General features: G+C 60.1%; 2 protein-coding genes across 3 annotated transcripts; one reads left to right on the top strand and one right to left on the bottom strand.

Moving 5' to 3' along the window:
- The first annotated feature begins 1,411 nt into the window (after positions 1 to 1,411).
- LTO1 (LTO1 maturation factor of ABCE1) lies at positions 1,412 to 9,081 on the top strand. 2 transcript variants are annotated; one of them, XM_081155644.1, is made up of 6 exons: positions 1,422 to 1,569; positions 2,794 to 2,899; positions 3,792 to 3,862; positions 7,190 to 7,307; positions 7,522 to 7,634; positions 8,568 to 9,081. In XM_081155644.1, exons 1-5 carry the CDS (start codon positions 1,520 to 1,522, stop codon positions 7,588 to 7,590), a joined length of 414 nt encoding a protein of 137 aa, XP_081011770.1. In that variant the 5' UTR covers positions 1,422 to 1,519; the 3' UTR covers positions 7,591 to 7,634; positions 8,568 to 9,081. The 2 variants fall into 2 exon arrangements, with proteins under 2 accessions (XP_081011769.1, XP_081011770.1); XM_081155643.1 differs by having other exon boundaries at positions 1,412 to 1,569; positions 7,522 to 9,081.
- A 7,009-nt stretch (positions 9,082 to 16,090) lies between these two features.
- CCND1 (cyclin D1) lies at positions 16,091 to 23,529 on the bottom strand. The gene is made up of 5 exons (XM_081153026.1): positions 23,113 to 23,529; positions 21,461 to 21,676; positions 20,816 to 20,975; positions 18,251 to 18,399; positions 16,091 to 16,622 (listed from the first exon to the last, which is right to left on the bottom strand). The coding sequence occupies exons 1-5, from the start codon at positions 23,308 to 23,310 to the stop codon at positions 16,458 to 16,460; spliced, it is 888 nt and encodes a 295-aa protein (XP_081009152.1). The 5' UTR covers positions 23,311 to 23,529; the 3' UTR covers positions 16,091 to 16,457.
- Positions 23,530 to 24,233: the final 704 nt, after the last annotated feature.

The raw sequence follows: 24,233 nt of genomic DNA, 5'->3' as shown, positions 1-24,233 counted from the left end.
GCACTCTCCCCGTTCAAGGGGAGGTTACTCCTAATAATTACTAGTAATTATTGTCAGAACAGAAAGCAAGGGTTTGTGTGTTTTTGTTTTGTTGAACTCTACTATCGATCCTGAGAATGCCTTAAAGGCTTCTCGGGGTTCCTGCATGGGCGTCACACCCACCAATCATGACACTGGGGTGTCCTCGCCCTGGTCCCGAGTCTTCTTGCTTCTGTTCCCTGCGCTCCTGCGGTGGCGGAGGCCTCGGAGAGGACGCCGGCCGGTAGCGGCCCACCTGTTTCAGGTGTGTTTTCCTCTCCAGGATGCTTCTAGCACCACGTCTCTGTCCCACTGCCCCCGAGAGGTGAAGACACCTTGTTACAAACCGTGTTCAGACAGTATCTCATGGAACCAAATGGGAGACGTAAACCTAGCTCCTCCTTTTTAAAAAGGGGGGGAAGGCTGCCTCCGGCTGGATTTGGGGGCGCCGCTGCTCTTACAAACCCCCTTTCTTGTACGATTGGATTCTGGACTCTGCAGGGATTGTGAATTACTCTGCTTTTGCTTTAAAATCAAACAACAGCAGGAAAAAGAAAAGGTGCATAGAAACTTCTCTTCCAGTTTTCAAATAACTTGAGACGTCAAGAGCGGCGGCCAACGCTGACCCCCCCCCCCCCCGCGCTGGGACGGCCCCCGCGCCCCCCGCGCCCCCCGCCGGCCGCGCGGTCCTGGAACCGGGGCGCGCAGGCCCCGGGGCGCTGTTCACCGGGCCCTGGTGGCACTTTCGGCCAGGGTCTGAAGTCCGAGTCCTGCCGGACGTTGTCGTCCGGCTGCGGGTCGGGGTCGGGGTCAGTGAACGCGGGGGTGGGGGTGGGGGTCCTGTCCCCACCCGGGAATTGCCCTTCCTGGAACTTTTTCCCCCAAACCCCTCGGGCAGAGCCATCGGGTCCCGAGCCCCGCTCCCCCGGTTTCCTCCCTGGCTCTTCCCGAGCCCCTCTGGGCAACCCCGTCCCATAGCCTCGGCTTTGTAAACCCGAGAGACCGGCCACGCTCCCGCCCCGCGGCCACGTGGAGGGTCCCCGCTGGGACCGACCTGCCCGCCACCGAGCCGAGGGGCGCGGCAGCGGAAGCCGGGGGCGGGGCTGCAGGGCCAGGGGCGGGGCTTCGAGAGCCAGGGGCGGGGCTGCAGGGCCAGGGGCGGGGCTTCGAGAGCCAGGGGCGGGGCCGCGGGGCCGGGGGCGGGGCTTCGAGAGCCGCGGGAGGGGCTTCGCGAGCCGGGGGCGGGGCTGCGAGAGTCGGAGGCGGGGCTGCGAGCGCCAGGGGCGGGGCTTCGTCCAGGTCCAGCACCGCCCAGCACCACCCCCGCGCGTGCGCATCTTGGCTCCGCGCCGGCGCTTCCTGGACCCTCCGGCGTGCCGTCGTTTCCCGGCCTGCCCCGCGCCGCCGTCCCCGGAAGTAGGCTGCTTCTCGGAAGCGGCGCGTCGGTCGGTGCCCAAGCGGGAGGCGCAGGCCGCGGGCAGGGGCTGGCCGGGCTGTCGCCATGGCCGGGAGTCAGGACCTGTTCGACGCCATCGTGATGGCGGATGACAGGTGGGTCGCCGCCCTGTCAGGGCGCCTCTCTCAGCTGCCGCGCCGCGGGGGCCGCTCGGGCCTGGCGTCCGGCGGGCGTGGGCCTGGAGGGCGCTCTGTGGCCCCGAAGGCGGCGGGCACGTGCGGGGCCGAGGTGCTACTGATGCTCCTTTGCTCCCGGGCGCTGGGGCGGGGCGCGGCGGGCGGGCGGCACGTGCCCAGCTGGTCCCCCCGGGCCCGCCCCCGCCGGCCGGGCCGCCCCGGGCATCTGCTCGGCCCTGCGGGCACGCCCCTCCCCGGCGGGGACAGGCCCCTGCCATCTGGGCACTGCCCCCTTTCCTTGTTCCTTCGTGGTGGGACATACGGCAGCATTCACGGGCGGGCTGATAAATGTCAGACGTCGTCCCTTTTCCCTCCGGAGCCCCCGGGGGTGGCCGGGGGGAGCTGTGAGTTTGCTTTGTGCCCGAGACAGCAATAGATGTCCGTCAGGCGCCGCCGACATTTATTTGGAGCCCATTGTGAATCCAACACTGACGGATTCCCCCCGCCCCCATTATCTATTCTAGTAGCTTCTGCTACTCCCCCGACCTTACAGATGAGGCAGGGTCGCTGGCCAGGGCCGCACCCACACAATAGGCCGGATCCAGGCGGGACACTCTGCCTTATTAGTAGCCCCAGCAATAAGTGGCTGCAGGTTAAATGGTGCCATTTCTACTGCTGAGCCTCCCCAAAGTCGGAGCCAGTATTATGCTCCAGGCCCCAAAGTCACCTACGTTTCCTGGCGGCCTAATGGCATTTTCCTGGGCCTGTCTGCTCGGGTGTGATGGAGAGCCCCGTATGTAACCCCGAGCTTTTGAAGCTATTGGCTGAGTGGTGTATCTTACAGACTCTCACGACTTCGCAGGCCGGAGTCACCCAGGAGGTTTCAAAAAGTCGGTTCCTAGGTGGGACCCCAGACTTACTGAATACTGGGGTGAGACTCTTGAATTCGTATCTTTGAAATTTCCCCGTGTGTCCCTGGCGCCCCACCAGGCCTGGGAATCACTAGTGAAGCCATGCCCCTCATTGCAGAGGAAGACAGACTTAGGAAGGGGTACTGCTGGGATTGGAAACTGCGTTTTCTAACTTACGTTCTGTGCCTTTTTTGCCATTTCTTACCGGGTCTGGGTAATGTGGAGTGAACTGTTTTTCCAGGAAGGATGCTCTTCTGCTTGTCTGATCAAGGTTGCTTCTCCTTTGTCCCAGGTTTCACGGGGAAGGGTACCAGGAAGGCTATGAAGAAGGCAGTAGTCTGGGTATAATGGAAGGAAGACAACACGGCACAATACATGGAGCGAAGATCGGGTCCGAGGTAAGTGGGGCCCCCCACACAGAAGTGAGTCCTTCTCACGTACAGTTTATAACGGGCTTTGACGGTCAGTGTGATCGAGCCAGCACTCAGGCCTCTTAAAATGGCAACAGACGAGGCAGGATGTTGACAGAGGGATTCTCTCAGCACAGAAGCCACAGCATGTGCTGCTCCTGGGGATGATGTGTCATGCGGCCAGGGAATGAGAAGAGCATCCTCAGTCACCCACGTTTCAACGGGGGTCACGGTGCCCCCTCGTGTCTTTAGCCAGCTGAACCCTCACTCAAAGAGCGGGTGTTGTGGGAAAATGCTCCCTTTTCATTTGGGTTGAACCTCCCATCCCTTCCCTTCTCTTCCGCCCTCCGTCCTACACTGGCCCTTGCTTATGGACATCTCACCCTAAGCGCAGTCGAGGTGGCAGTCCTGACTGTTAGATAGCTGTTGCTGCAGAACAAATCACCACAAAACGTAGAGGTTTAAGTCAGCAAACGTTGATTCCCACCAGGTTCTGAGGGTCAGGGGTCCAGGAGCATCTGAGCTGGGTGGTCACAGCTCGGGGTCTCCTGATGGTCGTGTCAGGTCAACCAGGGCTCCACTGGGGCTGGAAGAGCCACTGGTAAGTTGGCTCCCACGGCTGTTGCCTGCGCAGTGTCCTGACACTTGAGTGAGTGATCCAAGACATTACGGCACAGGTGACATTGTCTGTGGGACCAGCTTAGAGGCCGCCCCACTGATGACGTGGCCTCCTAACGTCCGATGCCCGAGCTGGACGCATACCCCTAGAGCAGCAGTACAAGCACCCTCCCCGCCTCTCTTTGGGGAGCTTGGTAATGAACTTAAGCACAGCGAGTCAACTACTTGGTAATTTCACTCTTAATGTTTTGTGAATTCGCAGATCGGGTGCTACCAAGGCTTTGCGTTCGCTTGGAGAGGCCTCCTGCACGGTTGTGCGACTGAGAAAGACAGGTACAGTTCAGACTTCTCTTTTTTTCAGTGTGTGGACCAAGTGTTCTGGTTCCATAGGGTGAGCGTGGGCAGTTAGTGTCTCAGTCTCTCCTCAGTGAAATGGAGAAAATGATGAGGCCAAACTTGAATGTTGTCATGGGATTAACAGGAAATAGTACAGTGGTTCCCCCTTGTCTGCAGTTTCTGTCAACTGGAGAATTCCAGAAATAAACAATTCATAGGTTTTCAGTTGTGCACCATTGTGAGCAGTATGGTGAAGTCTCGTGCTGGCCTGCTCTGTTCTACCTGGGACACAGATCACCTGTGTCCAGCGGGTCCACGCTGCGCACACTCCCTGCCAGTTAGTCACTTAGTAGCCATCTTGGTGATCAGATTGACTGTCCTGGTGTCACAGTGCTTGTGTTCAAGTCACCCTTATTTTACTTCATAATGGCCCCAAAGTGTAATGGTGGTGATGCTGGCAGTTTGGGTATGCTGTGGAGAAGCCATGGTGCTTTTTTTAAGTGAAAAGGCCTGTGTGTATATGTGGGAGAAAACAGTATACATAGCGTTTGGTACTATCTGCAGTTTCAGGCATCCAACGGGGGTCTTTGAATGTAGCCCCTCCCCGTGGGTAAGGGGGCACTACCGTAATAGGAAGTCCTGGGCACATTTTCCGTGTGTGATAAACACCAGTTGTTCCTACTTCTCAGGAGTTGTGTGCCCCTGGCTTTTCCTGGCGTCATTAGAGCAGTTGGTCGCCTTTGGATACCCTGCCAGTAAAATAATGAAATTGGTTATAATCTTCCTTCTTCTGTACCCTAAACATGTGACAGATAGTATAGTAGTGTCGGTGTGAGTACAGCTCGGAAACGGTGACTTCACCATCACCAACTTTTCAACACAGCCAATGAGACCTGCTGAGGAGATGGCGCGTTCATGTGTTTCACACGTGCCTGGCACTGGAGGCACTAAGCACCTGTTGGCTGTTGTAGACTTTTTAAACTTACGTGTGTACCCACTGAAGCCCCACAACCCCATCACATCTGTCTTCATTCTGAAGCTGGGCACAAACCCTTAAGCAAAGGGCCCCATGGTCTGGCTGTCCTGCTGCTCCTGGGAGTGCAACTCAGGACACTCCACGTCCTCCTGATGCCTGGCAGCCTTGCCTAGCCTGGGAGGGGCGAGGAGAGTGGTGACAGCACAGGGGAGGTGGCATTCTCATCACGTGACTTGTCTGATTTGAGATATTTTGAGTTTCTGGAGCTTGGACCGCCCCCCCCCCATTCAGACTTAAGAACAGGGGTGCTTGCCGCTAAGTGTGGTGGTTCCGAGGTGGCCTGCTCTCTGGCTTGGTGGGTCGCTGGGCCACTCCATTTGCATAGATAGGTGGAAACTGACTGGGTTCTGGTGCCCCTGGGGGATTTTCCTTTGAGGAATCAGTTGGAGTGCAGGGTGGCAGGGACCTGGTGGGAATGTGGCTGGCAGCCTGTGGCACCCCTGGGTGGCAGTCAGAACTGAGCTTGGCTCTCCACTTGGGTCCATGAACGACAAGGGGTGGTACACTCGTGTTCTCCACTAGCCTCCCCCTGCCAGGTCTGCTGGCTTATGGAGGCACGTTGCCCTGGGGTCCCACACCCAGGGCTCCAGCCTTTGTCCCAGAGCAGGGGTTCCCCACGCCCACTCTGTCTCTCAGAGCAGGAACCGCGGCGTGGGCATGGGCAGGCGGACACCCGCTCGCCTCACTGCCGCCCCACCCCATCGGCAGGCCTGAGGGTCTCTGAAGCACAACCTAGAAGCCTTAGCATGCGGCCCGCAGCGTGGCCTGCAGCTCTCGGCTCCCATAGGTCAGTACACTTCTGAGGAAGTGGTGGGCAGCTGATAGAGCGTCTTTGCTGCTTTATGTCCCAAGCGAGGATGTTAGGAGAGAAAGACCTGCCGCCCGCATTATCACTCAGTGAAATCTGGTTTTACACCAGAGGAGCCGTGGACAGCACTGTCTCAGACTGAGCGGTGATGCTTTACCCGGTGGCCGGAGCTTTTCTTGCCCTGTGAGCGGCCTGGTGGAGCATTGCCGACCAGCACTTGGCCAGGCTTGGCTGGGGTTCTGGCAGCCTCGCTGCTGCTGCAGCGGCTGTGAGCAGTTTGCGCCCTCCTGACATGCACAGACTTCTCTGGGTGTGCTCGGGGCAGCTTCCCTGACCAGGGAAGACTAAATTGCTACTTGCAAAGGTGGAAATGGGTGGGGGTGGTCACGTTGTGTTGGAATGCAGCCGTTTCCCACGTGTGGGCTCTGCCGCGATCTCCCTGGATACTGAGTGCTTTGTTGCTTTAATTAATGTACTTGGACATTTCACCACTCTGCACTTTCTCAGAGCGGTGGCCACGGTGGTCCTGGGACAGCGGTTTGCCTCCACAGACTCACTCATGCACGTATCTAAAGCCAGCAAACGCAGCAGGCTCTCAGGAAGTCTTGGCTGCTTGGAATTGCTGTTGATTCACCTTAAGGATAAGTTCTTTGAAATTCCCATTAATCAAATCCTAGCATACTTCTGACATTCAGATGATCAAATGTGGTCCAGGGGAGGGTGCCCGTCGGGATCCCTCGTGGCACATTACCCAGATGTGCGCGGATGTGACTGTGTCTACCCCCATACCGCCTCAGGTGAGAGCCCTGGCCTCCAGGGTCCCATGGAAGCGAGAAGACTACATTTATTGAGCACCTATTCTGTGCTGGGTTCTGTGCTTTCCATCGATTCTGTGATCTGGAAAGCCAGTGAAGTCACTGTTCACTCCCCATTTTTCTGATGACGCTGAGGCTCAGAGGTTAACTAACTGAGCACCTTGGATCAGTCTCGGTCTGGGCTGCTCTCCATGCAGAACCACCTTGCCGCCCAGCAGACCCCGTTCCTGCCCCTTGCAGGGAGGGGGCTTGCTGGTTCACCCACTGCTGAACCCCGGGAGCAGAGTGCCTAGGTCCTGGGGACTCCTCAGATCCAGAGCAGGCTTGATCATGCCCGGCCTCTGTCCTGTCTAGTTTTGTCTGTTTCTGAGTGTGACCTAGGGAAGCAGTGGTTGGCGGGCTTGCTGGGGTTGCCTCAGTCACCTGGCTCCAGGGCTGGGACAGAGGTGTATCTGACCTCCCAGCGCACTTGATGTGGAGGCGTGGGTGTGGGTGAGCAGGTTGCTAGGTAAACACTTATTATTTAGTGTAATGAAAAAGTGAGTCATCTGCCTCCTGAACATGGCCCGTTAGCATGCCCATTGCTTTAAGTAGGTGTGGTGGTCGTTACCTAACCCGATCCTGTCGTGTGCAGGGGACTGAAAGTCTTTATCTGTGCTTCACAGCAAAAAGATGAAGGTCCTAGAGGCCCTGATCGGCATGATCCAGAAGTTCCCCTATGACGACCCTACTTATGCCAAACTTCACGAAGACTTAGACAGAATCAGAGGGAAATTTAAACAGGTTTGTCCGCCTCAATTATCCAAGGCAGGAGGGATGCTCACTTGGCTGGTGGCCTGGGGGCTGCGAGAGCCAGATGTGGTCGGTGTGGGGAGAGGCACCGCGCCTTCCGTGAGGGCCTGTGACTTAGACAAAGCTGCAGTAGAGGTAGCCGTGCTCTCATCTCTGAGTAAAATACACAAGGTCATAAAAACCACCTCTTCTCTTGTGTTTTCAGCTTTGCTCATTACTAAATGTTCAGCCGGACTTTAAAATTAGTGCAGAAGGTTCTGGACTTTCGTTTTGAGGATGACAGATGAACAAAGACGAAACACAGAGGAACAGATGTCCGTACGTTAAGTGTTTAAAACTGATGAAAGGGAAACAATGGTGGGGCGTTCATTGTCCTGGAGGGAGGGTTCCCGTTTGGCCAGTGAAAGGGCTCCCTTCCCTGAGCCCGCCTGTGTCGCCCGGGTGTCCCCACGGCCCCTGCACAGGCCTGTGCTTTGTGGAGCCCCGTCCGCTCCTGGGTCTGGGTGAGGCCCTGGCAGAGCCCTCACCAGGCTCAAGTTGCCGGAGTCCCCTGGCCTCCCTGGTCACATCCAGCGGGGCGGGTCCAGCTGCTTCTAGACTGGGGCTAGCTCTGGGTGGGATCCCCAAGCCTGGACTCGGTGCTCAGGAGCAGTTTTACAAAACCTGAGAGCCTAGGGTTGCCATGTGGTAGGTGGATGGGAAGTAGTGACGAGCACAGGGATATTTCCTGAACCTGAAGCTGGGCCAGTGCCAAGTGATGTGCCTCCGTTTTATCTAATCCCTTCTGTAGCCCACGAGGTGGGGCTCCTCCCCTTCCCCAGGGAAGGGAACTGAGGCCTGTGGGCACCTGGCGAGTGGAGAGACCAGCTGGACTTGGGGAGCCCAGATGTGCTCGTCGCTCCAGGTGGGGCTGGGGCTTTGCAGCATTAAAAGTGGTTAATGGGACCCGGCTGGCATGGCTCAGCGGTTGAGCATCAACCTAGGACCCAGGAGATGGCGGTTTGATTGCTGGTCAGGGTACATGCCCGGGTTGCGGGCTTGGTCCCCAGTCGGGGGCGTGCAGGAGGCAGCTGATCAGTGACTTTCATCAGTGATGTTTCTATCTCCCTCTCCCTTCTTCTCTCTGAAATCAATAAAGACACATTTTTTTTAAAAAAAAGTGGTTAAGGGGGAACGTGTTGAACTGGAGACGAAGCCTTAGGCTACCGCTGTGCGCTGTACATGAGGACGCGGCCTGCGTCTTTTTCGTAGGAGCCCTCGGGTCTGTCCCTCTGAGCGGCATCGTGCATGGGTTCTCGGCGCTTCCACACAGAAGTGAGTGAATGGAACGGTGACCGTGGGCCGCTCGTCTTTAGTCGTTCCAGGGCATCTTGGCGAAACGTGTTCCTGGCTCAGGCCATGGTTCCTGTCACCGGACCTGGGGCTGGGAGTCCCTACAGGCCGGATGGACGTTTCCCTCCCTCCCTCCGTGCCCTGCCGGGTGCTGAGAGAGCAAGAACTGGCGGTCGCCGAAGGACGAGGCTAGTGCTTGTCCCTCCGCGCTGTGTGCGTCCACCTGCAGCCCGCAGTGCCATGCGCCCCGCCTGGGCACTGCCTGCCTCCGCTGGTCCTTGGGGTGCACATGCCACCAGGGTTCTCCAGGCAGTGAGAGTCAAGGGTGCTGCTGTTTCCCTTGGTGCTTGGTGGATTTTTGTGTCTTCTGTTACCTGTTTTTATGTGTATTACTTTTATAATTGGAGAAAAAATAAATAGCGTATTTTAAAGCAAAAGGCCATCTGGGACCATTCATCATGCGACATCCAGCCAAGCCTTTGTTTCTGGGTACTTGGGATCTAGGTACAAAGGAAGGCGGGCAGTGGGTCAGCCTGGGCAGCTTTCCGTCCGTGGGTTTCATCAGCACATGTAGAAACCATTACTGGGAAAGAGCAGTGCCGGCGATGTTCAGGCCCCGCCGCCTGCCAGCAGTTATTACTAATCCCTCCTGCCCAGCGGCCCTCCCTCCCCGCTCCTCTCAACCTCAGCCTCTCCCGTGCCGGGTGTTGGCATGTGCACGGCCACTTCCTCTTCTGTTCCCCCACACGGGCTGGGCTGCCTCACTGACCCTCAGGGTCTCTGGGCACTGGACTTGGCCTGTGCCTGCCCAGCTCCTTGGAGAACTACACCCAGTTTCCAGGACCCTTGGTCGCCCCAGACAGACCTCAGTTCTGGTACAAGCAGAGCCCAGCCTCACCGGTCACTTGTACTCCATCTTGGGGTGCTGCCTCCTCTTGCCTCGTGTCCTGTGGCAACTGAACCCAGTACACACTTTTCTCTGATCACTCAGTAGCGCAGTGATTCAGTGTCCTGAGTCACAGGCTGGCTCTTCAGTTCACTCATTAAGGACCTGAACAACTGTGGAAACTAGGATGTCCTGGCCTGTTAATCACAGGTTTTGATATCTCTAAATTCATGGTCTCAGGGTCGTGTTGAGGTCACATGAAAGCTCACAAAACTAGTAGTGTGAAGGTCACCTCCTCCAGGAGGCCCTCCCTGCCCTCCTTCCCATTCCCTGTTCCCCAGGCAGAGCTGAACCTGCTCACCCCAGCTCTGTCAAGGCACACAGAGGAAAGATGGTCACATGGATGCAATCAGAGCGATACAACTATAAGCCAAGGAGCTCGGGGAGTGCCTGCAGCCACCAGAAGCTAGGAGAGAGCTTGGCCCTGCCAACACCTTGATTTTAGGCTTCCAGCCTGGAGAACGGAGGATTTCCGTTGTTTTCAGCCACCCAGTCGGTAATCATTTGTTACCACCGCCCCAGGACATTGAGGCGAGAGGTCCCTCTGCCTGGGCTGCAGTGTGCATGGCCTCTGGGTGGAGCCAGGTAAAGGCTTCCAGCATTTTCCTCAAGCGCCCTTCTGAAGACCTGCCCTTTCTTTGCAAGGCAGCTCGGCCGATGATAGGAGTGCAGGCTCCCTGAGACAGACCTGGCCACTGGACACAGTTCCTGGTAGTGTGACCCCAGCTCAGCTACTTCACCTCTCTGGGCCCATCTACAACAGGGACCAGAACCCCACCCCCACCCCACCCGGTTTGGCAGAGGCCTGACTGGCCACCGGGGAGCTCATTCGCCTGCCATTGTCTGCGGTGCTTTTGCTGAGTGATGGGGGTTGGACGGAGCCCGAGGGCCAGCAAAGCCCATCTGGCCCTTATGGGCAAGTGTGCTGACCCTTGACCTGGGAGATGGGGATGTGGGCTCCGAAGGGCCCCCCCACTCACCTGTGTGCCCCCTGCCTGTCCCTTCCCCTCCCCTGGGGGGTTGTTTCAAGATTTAGGGAGAAACCATATGTTAGACCCACAACACATTCCTGGTATCCAGTCCCTGCTCAGTGACCGAGACTGTTACCCTCTGTGATGGGACCAGGGAAGGGAAACGCCCCCGACGAGCTGGGGTGGCCGGGCTCCAGCGTGGGGGTCCTTGGGTCAGACCACGCGGCTCTCAGGAGCCTGCGGTGACTTGTCGCAGCTGCCTCAGCTGGGAATTAGAAGGATGAATGGACGCTATGGTCTTTGACAGGCTCCAGGCCGACTGCTGCGACAGTGGACGGCTGTGGAGTTCTCTCCCCCACCCTCCCTGTTGGTGGTGGGGACAGTGCCCCCGGATGTGGGCCTCAAGGCCGAGTCCGGAGCTGCCCGCCCACCATCCCCCTCCTATTGTGTGCTGGGCCCTGGTGTAGCTCAGGGCTGGGGGCCGGCGCTGGGGCTGTGGGAACGGATTAGAGGCCCCTCGCTTGCTTCCCCTCGGTGTAAACTCCTGATCAAAGGCATTCCTGGGATGACAGAGCCCTGTGTGCTCAGAGGCCGCCCAGCTTGCGGGATGCACCCCCACGCGGCCCAACCGAGCCCTCTGCTGGGATTGGCCTTGTGGTGTGACCACCAGACTCGAGAGGCTCCGGGGCTCGGGCTTAGAGGAGTGTGGGGAGCCTGGCCCTGCAGCAGGGCCCCCAGGGGCTGGGTGCTCACGTCTGTGATCTCAGCTGTGGCCATCTGCTCTGGGCCCCCCTCCCCTCCCCTCCGTGGTCCCAGCATGGAACTTTTCTTATCGTATGCACCACCCCACCCACCAGCCAGGTCCTAGGGCCTTTCTGGCTCTGCCTGGGCCCCTGGGGAGCCCCTGCCCCTACCTCCTCACAAGGCGGGGTCTGTCCCCCGCCTGCTGGGTCAGGCAGGGCCATCTCTGTCTCTGTAACTCAGAAAGCAATGTGGGTGCCCTGTGGGAGCACTCACGCCCCTTCCATTCAGCTCCCACCTCTCAGCACCACTGTTTTTGCCTCCCAGTTTGGAATTGGGGGCGTAGAGCATGAGCAGGACACCTGTCCGGGGGCTCACACCTAGGGCAGTGACGCCTGGGCAGGTGTGATGGGGAAGGCCTGCGGGGGTTCGACATGAGCCCTGGAGGGAAGGCAGTGGGAAGGCTCCTCAGGCTCAGAAGTGGAGGCAGAAGGTGCCTGGTGTGCCCTGCGGTCCATGGGTAGAAACTTTGGGGTTAGGGCAGTCAGGGGAGGGGAGATGGAGGTGGGGGAAGAAAGGGAGTGAGATGGGGGTTAGGGGGAAAGCTGGGCCAGGCACAGGGCCTTGGATGGAGCCAGAGGAGCCAGCAGCCCGAGGAGGGTTTGGCCGGGGGTGGTGGGGCCATCTGAGGCAGGGACGTGGACTGGAAGGCTGGGAAGGCCCAGGTGAGAGCAATGGGGCTGCAGCGGGGGTTATGCTGGCCATGTGTCCTACCAAACTCCCCAACAGGTTAGGTTTTATTTTCGCCATAGGCATGGGCCTTCACTGCTACCGCATGAGGCTACTCGGATGCCTGAGGGGCTGTAGGTGGCTTGAGGTCAGGGCCTAAAGGCATCACTGAAAGGAAGAGCCTTCCAGACACCTCCCACGGGGTCTTCCCAAAAGGAGCCAGGGCCTTGGGGGACTCTGGACCCCCTTGCTTGGCCCAGACCTCTGTGCTTTTGGTTGTACAGCTCCTCAAGGTAGGGCCTCTGCCCCTTGCCTCTGGCCCACACAGGGCTGTGTCCAGTCCAGGCCTCTCCCTTCCACTCTGTCTGCCTGGCAGCCCGCACAGATCTGCAGTGCGGGAAACACTAGATGTCACGGAGCGTCACAGCCCAGCCTCTGAGCATGCGCCTTGCACAGGCAGCTCGCCCTTCCTCTCCGATTCCTGCTGGGACCCTGCCCTTCCTGCTGGGACCCCTCCCCCAGGCCTGCTCCTCAGCATGATCTGCGGCCTTGGTGGTGTCAGAGCCACGGCTCAGCTGACTGTTCACATGTGGTCTGTGGATAGAGACCACAGGTGTCCCTGGGTCCCCTGCGCTGGCATGCCTAGCTTGTTCTGGGCTGAGCCACCATGATGGTGTGGACCCTCACCTGGCCTTCCGGGTGCCTTCTCCAAATCTGTCACTTGACTTCCTGCCACATGGGATCCCCTTTTGGAGCATCCCTCGGGCTCCTGGGGCAGCAATTCCAGCCCCTCCACACTGTGCCTCCTCCCAGAAGCCCTGGTGCCCACCCCAACCTCATGGGTTCCCCCTGGAAGCCCCCAGAGGAGGAAGGCCCTCCTGGGCAGGCAGGTCCACAGCAAGTAGTGACGTCCTTGATGGGTAACCTGGGCTCGAGTTGCTCCTGAGCACTCTGAATCCTCACGACCCTGGGGGAAGGACACAGGGAACTCTCCCAGGCTCTGGGAAGCTGGGGCTCAAGCTGCTGACACCTGCCCAGTGTGTTCCCACCCACCGTTGGAAACAGGCTGGTGCCATGCACCTGAAACCTAGAGGTAGTTGTCCCAGGTGTCCACCAGGCCTCCCAGGTCACTGGCCCATATGAACGGCCACCAGAATGCAGCTGACACGTGCTGTGCCCTCCACGAGCCCTGGGCTGCAGGATCGTGATTCACCAAGAGCAAACAGCAGTTTGTGCCAGGAGAGGGACAGTGGAGGCTGGTTTATTTATTTTCCTATCTGCAAATAGCCTGGGAGGGCGAGCTGGCCAAACGTGGGCTGGAAGACAGCTCCAGGCAGCAGGCAGTCACGTCACCCCAGCCACAGGCAATCACTTCCCGTCTTCTCGGGGGAGCAGGTGCACCCCGCCTCCTGCGCCGAGCACCACCAGTTCCGGGACCACCAGGGACACATGGCAACACGAGACATTTCTGGTTGCCACGCTGGAGATGGCGGGTCATCTGGTGGGCAGAGGAGAGGGATGCAGCTAAGCACCCCACAGCGCACAGGACAGCCCCCATGCCAGAGGATCCAGACATCCTGGCTGCCTGTCACCCCCAGGCCTCGCGCCCCTGGCTCCCGGCCCCACCCCACGAAACAGGCAGGCACCACACTGGGGTTTTATCAACTTTATTTCTAGACTGTTTTCCGCTGGAAACGTGCCGGTTATATGTCCACGCTGGGAGACGCCGCGGTGTGCCACCCAAAACACACAAGACCCACTCACCAGACCCTCACAGACTTGCTGGTCACGGGACAGGCCCTGCCGTGCTCCCACCCTGCCCTGGCCTCAGAGTACACAGCGCTCACCCCCCAGGACAGGCCTAGGACAGGCTGTCCCTCAAGGACCAGGTTTGGTTCAGACATGGGTGCTGCAGCCAGGACAGTTGAGGTAAACGGAGCAGGGCTCCTGTGGGCGCGGCCTGGGCATGCCAGCCGCCCACTGGGCAGGGCCGCCAGGGGGCAAGTCCTTTTGGTTCGGCAGCATGCTGGGCGATGTGGGCACCTGGCACCACAGGCGGCTTCGGTGACATCTGCAGCCTCTTTACATGAGCATCACGTGGTCAGTCGTGGACAGAACAGAGGACACTAGGACATCATAACAGATCCAACACCCCTGGAACTTAGGGACTCCAGAGGCCGGTGACCCAGTCCAGGGCACAGCACCTCAGCGGCACATCAAGACGCACTTGTTACAATAATAATATAATAATGCAAGTTTCATAGCTATACGCAAACAACACAGCCGTAAAAACTACCGGGATGGTCGCCAGGGCAGGTGGAGAGCCCAGCACAGTGGGCGCAGGGGAGGGACCCGGACACGGGCTGGTCCTCAGAGTCGCCGGGCGGCCGCCCGCCCGCAGCCCGGCGCCCGGCCCCACCTGGCCGCTGGTCCGCACGTCGCTAAGTGAAACATGAGGTATCGTGGAACGGGAACCTTTTTGGAATAGAGCAGTAATCACATTAAGTCAAAATTGATCACATAAAAAAAAAAAAAAAAATACTACCAAAAAAAAGGCATCCGTAATACATTTTTTTTTCTATGAGAAAATTAAAACTAGAACATGGCAGTACATGACATCGTAAAACAGAAAGACTGATCCTCCAAATAGCAGCAACACAATGTGAGAGAAACAGAGAAGCGATGTGAGTGTCTCCAGACCGGGCTGGAAAGTCATCGGTAGCAGCGAATGAGAAACGGAGCCGCACAGCCTGTCCCTCGGGGTCCCGCCTGCCTCCCCCCACTTCCTCCTCACTCCCTCCCAGCACCAGCCTGGGCACTCTGGCCACCCCTCCACACTCCCTACTTAGCATCACACAGAGGTCCATAGCCAAGGTGTGCAAGTCATCTACTGGTCGCTAACATTTTTTAAAAAAGGGGAGCAGGGGATGAGAGCATGCGGGAACAGCTTGATTCGAGCGCCCTAACTTTCCTGGAACCGAGGCCTCTCCGATCGATCACGTTGGGAAACACCATTCAGGCCGAATCCGTGTGTCTGTTTTTCCGGGGATTTTTCCTTCTGCGGAAGGACCTGACTTCTCCAGGCGGCGCTAAGCCTGCCGCCGGAGGGCGGTGCGCGAATCGGGAGAGTGCATCGCGTCACACATCCTACTGGCCTTACGAGCATCCTCTGCAATAAATATTCCTTTTAGCCTCAACTATAAATTATACATTTTAGTGTTTAAAAACCTCCCTAACCCTTAAGCTACGCGTCCTCTAGGCGAACCTTTAAGGCCCCTACTTTCAAACGCCGGTGGGCACCGAAGGATTCCTAAGCCTGAACCTCTCTGCGGGGGAAGGGGCGCCGTCCCGGTACCGCGAGAGCGACCCTTCCTCCTTGACCGGAGCCCCAACTTCCAAACTACCCCCTCGAACACTGCGGCGACTTGCACTGGCCTTGCGATCCTGTCTGCCCGAGCACGTGGGCGTCCCAAACCATTCCACGAGGACCCCCCCCCCTCCCCAGCGCAAGCAAGAGACCTCCCCGAGGGCTGCTGGACCGAAAGTGCTTTGAAATGGAATGGTTCTAGAACATCGAGAAGGAGACGGACAGGCGAGCTGTGGGTTTCACCCGGACGTGAGCGGGCGGCAGGTCCGGTGGCTGGCGGCGTCTCCTAAACGGGCAGCTACAAAAATACGAGGATTACAAAAATAGAATCTGTGACGTTGCTACTGCGGCCCCTCGTGAAGAGCATAGGCGGGGCCCCGGGCCGGCCGGCGGGCAGGAAGGGCTAGCGGTGCGGATGCTCAGCTGCACGCCCCCACCCGGCAGGTTACACGGGCCGTGGACAAGGTGAAGGTTACACGCCTACCTACGGGATACAACGCGCACACAGGTGACTTATAAAGTGACTACATGCATGAGCAAGCGGGATACAGGTGCCTACGGCCGCCTCGAAGCTGCGCCCCGTAGGGAAGCGCAAGAATACGTCATCTACCTAAACTCTCTTCTACTGTAAAATGGTTCGAGTTTTTTTTTTTTAGAACGTTTTTAAGCTTTTTTTTTTTTTTTTTTTGCCTTAAACACAAAGAATCAACCCTAAGCCCCCCGCAGACGCGCTCCCCGTGTTAATGCCTATCCTTAAATGCAGACACAAACACGTTCCTGGATAACTAGTCGATTATGGGCTACCAGGTCCTCCCCCCACCCTCCAGCTTGGGGTTATACAAAATACTATTTTTTTTTCTGATTTTTTTTTTTTTTAAAGAGTTTTAGGTACTCCCCCCCCCCCCCCTTGCTTATGAAGTCAGAGACGGAAGGGAGAACAAAGGAAAAAACCAAAGAAGGAGAGGGAGCGTTTCCCTCCTGCCGAGGCCCGTCCTGGGGGAGCGGGTCTGTCAGGGGAGCACCTGGGGCCAGCCCCTCCCTCGCCGCCTGCGCCCTCAGATGTTCACGTCGCGCACGTCGGTGGGCGTGCAGGCCAGGTCTGCCTCCTCCTCCAGCACCTCCTCCTCTTCCACCACCTTGAGGTCCAGGCTCTGCTGGGCCTGGCGCAGGCTGGACTCCAGCAGGGCCTCGATCTGCTCCTGGCAGGCCCGGAGGCAGTCCTGGGGAGACAGGAGGGCGGGGGGACGGGGGTCCTCAGGGGGAGGCTGCAGGAGGGAGCCCACGGCCGGCCGGGCAGTGATGGTCCCACTCAGGACCGAGACCTCAGGGCTGCTGGCCATCTTCTGTGAACGCAGACGTCCTGTCCTGCAGCCCCCCTCCCCCGCCTGTGCCTGTGCCCCCAGCAGCAGGGCCCGGGCCTCTCCCTGGAATTCCTCTGCCCGGCTCCCATCACAGGCCCCGCCATTCCCACCGGCCCTGCCACTGTCCTCGGCACGTCCAGCCACGTGATCCAGGGCAGGGGCCCCTCTGAGGCCGGCCTTCTGGACTTAACCTCTGCCCCTTCAGCCCCAGTGAGCCCAGCCTTCCGTGATGAACGCCATCAAAAGCAGGCCGTGCACAATGCGAATGACTGTTGGGGGGACCGGGACCCTTTACCCCGTTTGGCTCGCATCCTGGACGATGCATGCAGTGCCCACCCAGACCTGCAGCTCCATCCTGTGACGAGCTGATGTTGGTCCCCAAGGGCCAGCTCTGGAAAAGGGCAGACAACCCAGGCCCCCCACTACTGAGGGGTGTCTGTGTCTCAGCTGGGCGATGTTTGTCACTGGGTGACCAGACTAATATCTGTCAGCCTCAACTGACCGCCCCCTCTCCCCCCTTGGTGGCATTTCTAGTGCTGATCCCCGGTGGCCCCCGAGAGCGAGCGATGGAAGCGCCGTCAGCAAAGCGAGTACCGAGAGGCAGAGGGGAGGTCCCCTCTGGGAGCAAGAATTTGTCTTCTGGGGACACATAGGGTGGCAGCCGAGTGCCGCTGGCCAGAGGACAGGCAGGTGTCTGTCTCACGCCCACCTTCCCTGCCCCGAAAGGTGCAGGTGAGATGGCACCTGGCTGAGGTCCATAGAGCCTCCCAAGCCAGGCCTGACCAGGGTTAAGGCGATCACTCACTCCCAGGGGTGGACGGCTGGCCTGACAACCACTCAGGTCTAATTCGGTAAACGCCACAAACCCTTGTAATTGTTATTTTAATCCTTTAAGGAAAGCAAAGACGTGGGACTAAAACAATGGCATTTTTAAAGAAGACAATCGACTGGGGCTCTAACCGCAGCAGCCTCTCCTCTCTCCGAGGGCCATAAAGAGCAAGGTGGTCCCCGCCGGCCCATTGTCATGACCCCGGACCTCACAGGGGCCCTGTTAAAGCTTCTATTTATTGGCTGTCCGCATTGTGGCCCAGACAAAGCTCCCGCGGCCCCTCCCCGCACACCATTAGGGCACGCATCGCTGGCGGCCTGCAGTGGGCCCCTTCCCGAGGGCTTTATGGCTCCTGAGAGCCCTGGGGGACGCTGGGAGCCCAGGAGGACCCTTCCTCACCTGCTCGCAAGTCCAGGAGGTGCTTCTTCCAAAGGAAACCCCAAAGGGGGGGTGCAGCTGGCACACTATCCGCCTGGGACAGGTCCTGTGCCTCTAAACTCAGCCACTCCCCCCCCCCCCCCCCCCGTTGACCCCAACCCCTGTCATCCTGGGGGATGGGGCCGCGGCACTAACTGTGGCCTCGGCACCCCAAGCACCGGCATTTGGTTCTGAGACTTCCAGGTCCCGCCCCAGCCGGCAGGAGTGGGGGGTTACTTACGGGGTCGCACTTGATCACTTTGGAGAGGAACCGGGTGAGGCGGTGGTAGGACAGGACGCTGTTGGAGCTCCCCAGATGAAGGCCTTGCACCGCGGCCACCACACTCCCTGCGGCCACCATGGAGGGAGGGTTGGAAATGAACTTCACGTCTGCGGAGAGGGAGAGGCAAGGGGGCCTTGAGTGGGGGTGCTCCACAGGATCCCCGTGATCTGATCTGTGCTCGGCAGGCCCTGGGCGGTCACTGGAGGGAGTCCCTGCACCCGGCTCTGGTCCCGTCCCCACGGGGGCACAAGAGCAGGCCCCAGGCTCCAGATGTACCTCCTGCGGGAGCTTGTGTCCTTCACTCACTAACCAGCAACCTGATGCAGCCCCTGGGGGACCCCTCCCTGGCTGCCCCTGCCCCTCTGGAACACGGCCGAGGCCTGGGGAGGGCACTTCCTGAGAGCAGAAACACCCCCCTCCCCCGCTCGTGTCCTGCACCGGGGCCCGGCCTCGCCCAGGGCGGCAGGCACCCTAAATCAGTGCTTAGGCCACTGGCCTTCCCCCAGGGGTGAGCTGAGTGAGCTCCTTCCCCAAACTGTAGGGAAACCCTCCACCCAGTGAGGGGGGCCTACCCCTGGCCAGGCCCACCCCCACCCCACAGCTCATGGGGGCTGGGACCTCTCACGGAGAGGAGGGCAAGTCAGTAAGGACACGGGTGGCACCAGCAGCAGGGGAACATGCCTTTTTGTCACACCTGGCGAGGAATTATTGGTGGGAAAGGCCACTCATTTCAGGACCTTAATGGGGGAGCTGGGGGCCCTGAGCCTGGAGCTGGGTGCTGGGCGTGGCACCTTTGTTGCCACTGTAGCAAAAGTAAAGGCTCCAGTGTCCACGTACAAACACGTTTAAGGAAAAGTGAAACCCCGCGCCAGGCGGGCGGCATGTGCTCATGTGCAGGGATTCAGGAAGCCAGTCTCCTGGCGCGGGGAGAGCAGAGCCCCCCGTGGCACCTTCCAGTGGGACACGCTCACACCTGCATCTCGCATAACCTGTATGTGTTTGAGCTTCAACTCTGTCACTCTCATCTCCGGAGAGGTCCCTTTGTGACCAAGGCCGTGGCTGCATCTCAGCCATCTCCAAACTGTGCGGCTCGGCCAGGCCCAAGCCCCGAGCATCTCGAGGGACCTGGCGGGTGCTGCTCCCTTCCTCAGGCTGGAGGTCTCCCTGGGGCCCCACCCTGGAGGTAGTGTTTGCAACAACCTGGATCACCACAGGTGGGCCAGGCGTCTGAGCAGAGGCAGCTTGGGAGCTGGACCACGGCCAGTTCGCAGCCTGCGCGCCAGGCTTGCTGCCCTCGCTGCCAGCACCCACAGGCTGCACACACGCTTTCCAGGGATCTCGGGAGAGGGGGAGCGTCAGGGCTCAGCTATCCTGGGGGGAGGGTATGCAAGAACCACTCCTCCGAGGAGCTCCAGGAAACTTTGCTGTTTTTCCAAACAACCGTCAGCTCCATAAAAGGCTGCCTGGAAGTCTCGGGAGGCCTCCCTCTCCATAGGTGCCCCAGTCAGAGGGGCCAGCCTGTGGGAGACCCCCCACCCGCTCAGAGCTAGGGCGCCTGGTGAGAGGGAGCCCGGTCCATCTGCCCCGCTCCTCACTTGGAAGGACTCGGAGAAGGGTGGGGAGGCCAGCAGAATCCTCCCAACTCTCGCCTAAGCCAGAAATGCCAGCCACCGGGGCACCCAGACATCGGGAGGGTGCAATGAAATGTGGGCTGGGGGCTCTGCCCCTTTGGGGGGCTGGAAGATACCAGAGGACAGCTTGCCCCTTTGATCAAGTGTAGCTGTCAGGTTGCCCAGAGTAAGCCCCAGAGTGTGACAGCTGAGGCTGGATGGGGCAGGGGCCCATGGTCAGGGTCTCCATGGAGGGAAGGAAAGTCACGGGGGTCAGGAGTGAGCCTGGGGGAAGCTGACGGCAGCGCTGTGTGTGTGTGTGTGTGTGTGTGTCCGGTCTGGAAAGGCTGGCTGCTGCTCGGGTTGGGCCGGGGGAGGGGATGCTGCCCCCTGCCGCGGACCTCAGCCGCAGGCTGCTCTGGAGCCCCTCCCAAGGCTCAGCCAGGCTCCCCTAGCAGGGCCTCAGGCAGCCCAGCCAGGCTCCTCCGGTGGCCGCCCCCGCAGGAGGGCCAAGCTGGCCGCCCAGAGCACGTGGTGCAGGCACTGGCGGCCAGGGCTCCCCACCCCTGTAGGCGCCCCTGGCAAGTGTCCCAGCCTGTGAGAGGCCGGGAGGGGGCCCCAATGCTCCAGCTCCTCGAGGACACAGGAAAGGACTGGAGAAGGGTGGGGAGAGGCCCCTGCCTGGGGTGGGGAGCAGAAGCCAAGGCAGCTGGACACAGGCAGACCAGCCACCCAATCAGGAGGACAGCAGCCCCTCTAGCAGGCCCAGCAACAGCCCAAGCCCTCTGCTCAACAGAATGGGGAAGAGGAGCCCTTCTGAGGACAGGAGGGGCCTGGTGGGGAAACTGAGGCAGAGGCAAGGAACTGTGCTAGGAGCACCCAGAGAGGCCCGGGCAGCCGGCCCTTGCCCTACCTGTGGCACAGAGGGCGACGAAGGTCTGCGCGTGTTTGCGGATGACCTGCTTGTGCACCTCGGCCACGGGCATTTTGGAGAGGAAGTGTTCGATGAAGTCGTGAGGGGTCATGGCCGCCAGGTTCCACTTGAGCTTGTTCACCAGCAGCAGCTCGGTGTGCTGTGGAAATAGGTGACCAAGTGACCAGAGGGGCAGGGGAGCCCCTGGGGGGCCGAGTGGGACCGGGGCCTGGAGAGAAGGGATGGAGATGCTGGGGATCCAGGAACTGGGGGGCAAGGGCAACATGCGATCCCAGATTTTTTAAAAAAAGAGAAGGAACCCCCTTGGCGTGTAAAGGCTGCCGCTCATTCGCATGATAGTTCACAGGTGGCGACGCAGGCGACCCCGCGCACCTGGAGCGCGCGGGGCCTCGTCCTCAGCGTGCGCGGCCCGCCCTCGCCGCTAGAGGGCGCGCACCGCCCGCTTTTGGGCCCCTCTGGGGGATGCAGACGCGGTGGGAGTCCGAGCAAAAGCGAGCTGGGGCGGCAGGGAGTGGGGGGTCCCGCCCGCTCCTCGGGAGGGGCCGGGGTAGTAGGGCCTCCGTCCGTCTCCCCCACACCCCGGGGCCCGTTAGCTAACGGGGTGTCGCGTGGCACTGAGGTTACCAGCAGCTCTTCGGGCTGGATGGAGTTGTCGGTGTAGATGCACAACTTCTCCGCCGTCAGGGGGATGGTCTCCTTCATCTTCGAGGCCACGAACATGCAGGTGGCCCCCAGCAGCTGCAGGCGGCTCTTTTTCACGGGCTCCAGCGACAGGAAGCGGTCCAGGTAGTTCATGGCCAGCGGGAAGACCTCCTCCTCGCACTTCTGCTCCTCGCAGACCTGCCGGGGCACCGGGTCCGTGACCGCCGCCGCTGGGACCCCTTCCGCGGGACCCCGCTTCCCCGCACCCGGCTCGCGCGTCCCCGAGCGCGCGGGGGGTCGGGTAGCGGCGGACGCTTCCAGGGATGCGCCCCCTCCCCTGAGCGTCCCCAATACCCACCCATCCGAAACTGAAAGGGAAAGTCCGGGGAGGCTGGCACTGTGGGAAACAGGAGCGGGCACGGCTGGGCGAAGTGCGCTGTGCGCGGCTGCCGGCCCGGGGACCCCGGCCCGGGTGGGTGCTCCGGGGCCCGCCTGCACCAGGGTCGCATCAAATGGGGTGCGGGGCCGCGGGGCTGGGCGCCACGCTCGCAGCGCCTGCGAGACACAAAGGTGGCGTCCCAGGCCGCCGCACCGCATTTCCCCAGACGTCATCTTTTCAAAAAATATTTAAAAATATTTAAAAAATAATTTGGTACATAAAAAATACCTGAAAATGACCGCCGGGCGGCCCTTTACCCGAGCCGGGGGTCGGGAGCTCGTTGCGGACCCCGGGGAGATCCCCAGGAATTCAAATCCAGGCCCCCCCCTTCTCCCTGGGCGCGGGCGCCGTTTCTCTCTCGCAAGGGCACCATGCCGCACTTTCAAAAATTATTTAAAAATACTTGCGGGTCCCTCAGGCTCTCACGGAAAGCCTGAAAATGTGGCCCGAGCCTCTGACTCGCTCCAGACAGGTCCCCCAAGCTGGGACCCCTGCAGACGAGGGTCAATCCCCAGAGTCTTGGGGGCCACGCGACCTTGCAGCCCGGCGTGCTCTCCAGCCCAGGCTGGCCGTGCAGGGCACCCCAGGACTCGCTGCTTGAACAAAGGGCCCCCCTTCCTGAGTGGGGTACCCCTCAAATGCCCACGCTCCGTCCCCGAGCCCCTCCCGCCCGTTCCCCGCATCCGCGAGGCCCCTCGCCGCGGCCCCAGCGCCTCGCCGGCCGCTCCCCGCCCCCACCCTGCCCCCAATTATTAATAAACACTTTAGCTTTGCAATAAAAGAACAAAGATGGCGCATAATACTGGCACGAGCGGACCTTGCATACGTGTCCATGGGTATTAATTTAAAAATCAAATACATGCCCCCTCCCCATGCAGCTGATGGCTCCGCGTCCGGGAGAGGAGGCGCAGCGGGGCTCGGGCGCAGGCGGGGACCACAAAGGGCGCCCAGCCTGCCCGCCCGCACCCTCGAGCCAACTGGGGTGCGTCTGGCACTGGCTTTTTCCCGAAGGGACCCCCCCCCAAGAAAGGGTATTTCTAACGCCCCTACCCCTTCGCTCAAAAAATGCCTACAACGTATATGTATTTTGAAAATACGGTTCCTAGCAACAACCCCGGCAAACTGCAAAGCTAGAGCGGGAGAGAAATGCGGGTTTAGGCAACTAGTTGCAGGACAGCCGCCCGAAGCCCCGCACCTCCAGCATCCAGGTGGCCACGATCTTCCGCATGGACGGCAGGATCTCCTTCTGCACACACTTGAAGTAGGACACGGAGGGCGCGCAGGTCTCCTCCGCCTTGAGCATGGCCCGCAGCACCCGGTCGTTGAGGAGGTTGGCGTCGGGGTACGCCCGGCGGATGGTCTCCACCTCGCAGCACAGGAGCTGGTGTGCCATGGCTGAGGCTTGCTGGGTGCCTGGGGCGGGCGCGGGGTCGGGACTCGGTCCGCGCTCGGCTCTGCTTCTGCGCCCCGCGCTCCCGGGAGCTCGTCTACGCTTTGCTGGAGCGCGCGGGCGCCGCTGCTCGCTGCTACTGCGCCGACAGCCCTCTGGAGGCTCCCGGGCTGCAACTTCCAACAAAACTCCCCTATAGTCCGTGTGACGTTACTGTTGTTCAGAGATCAAAGCCGCGCGGAGAATGGGAGGGGGACGGGGGCGGGCTCAGGGGGAGGGGGCGCGGGCGCGCAGCGCCGGGGAGCGGCGAGGGGCAGAGTCCCGCCGCGGAGTTGCCCCCGAAGCCGGGTTTTCATAGAAATGCAAATCGCCCCGAGGCAGCCTTTCTCCCCACCGGGGAAGAGGGGTGCAGGGGGGCTGTTCTCCCAGAGTGGGGCCCCTGTGATTTGGGGGGTGGGGTGGACGTGGCTCTGCAGAGGGGGACACCTAGGAGGGCGCGCAGGCCACACGCAGCGGGGGGTGAGGGGCGCATGGAGGGGGGACTCCGGGGCTTGGCGACACCCTATATCCGAACCCGGAGAATGGGCACATTTCCGAGAACGCCACGAGGGCACCCACGGGTGGAGAGGCGGCCAAGGAATCTCAGCGCCTGCATCTTCTTTCATTTTCATTAACACGTGTAGATTTCAGGAACCATTTAACATTCAGGGGCACGCTCCCGGCGGAGCCCACGGCCCGCTGGAGGCTTCATTCCGGTGCACTGGGGGTCGTCGCAAATGGCCCGGGGGGTAACCCTAAACCTTTAAGAGATTTCAGCCTAGCATGCGCTCGCTAAAAAAAAAAAGAAAATAAAACAAAATAAATGCCCGAAAATTCCAGCAGCAGCCCAAGATGGTGGCCAGCATTTTCTTCGAGCTGTTCTGCGC

The sequence above is a fragment of the Miniopterus schreibersii genome (genome assembly GCF_964146895.1).
Source record: "Miniopterus schreibersii genome assembly, chromosome: 12".
In the NCBI taxonomy this organism is placed as follows: domain Eukaryota; kingdom Metazoa; phylum Chordata; class Mammalia; order Chiroptera; family Miniopteridae; genus Miniopterus; species Miniopterus schreibersii.
Note: the sequence above shows the minus strand (reverse complement) of the source record. Positions and strands in the feature narration are given on the sequence as shown.

Bases quoted from the DNA above. Each gene is read 5' to 3' on its own strand.
- CCND1 (XM_081153026.1), bottom strand. From the start codon at position 23,310: ATGGCACACCAGCTCCTGTGCTGCGAGGTGGAGACCATCCGCCGGGCG. The intron at 18,400-20,815 runs GTAGGGCAAGGG...CCCTCTCCGCAG, and splicing joins CGTCGCCCTCTGTGCCACAG to ACGTGAAGTTCATTTCCAAC. The intron at 16,623-18,250 runs GTAAGTAACCCC...CTGTCTCCCCAG, and splicing joins AAGTGATCAAGTGCGACCCC to GACTGCCTCCGGGCCTGCCA.
- LTO1 (XM_081155643.1), top strand. From the start codon at position 1,520: ATGGCCGGGAGTCAGGACCTGTTCGACGCCATCGTGATGGCGGATGAC. The intron at 2,900-3,791 runs GTAAGTGGGGCC...GTGAATTCGCAG, and splicing joins GAGCGAAGATCGGGTCCGAG to ATCGGGTGCTACCAAGGCTT. The intron at 7,308-7,521 runs GTTTGTCCGCCT...TTGTGTTTTCAG, and splicing joins TCAGAGGGAAATTTAAACAG to CTTTGCTCATTACTAAATGT.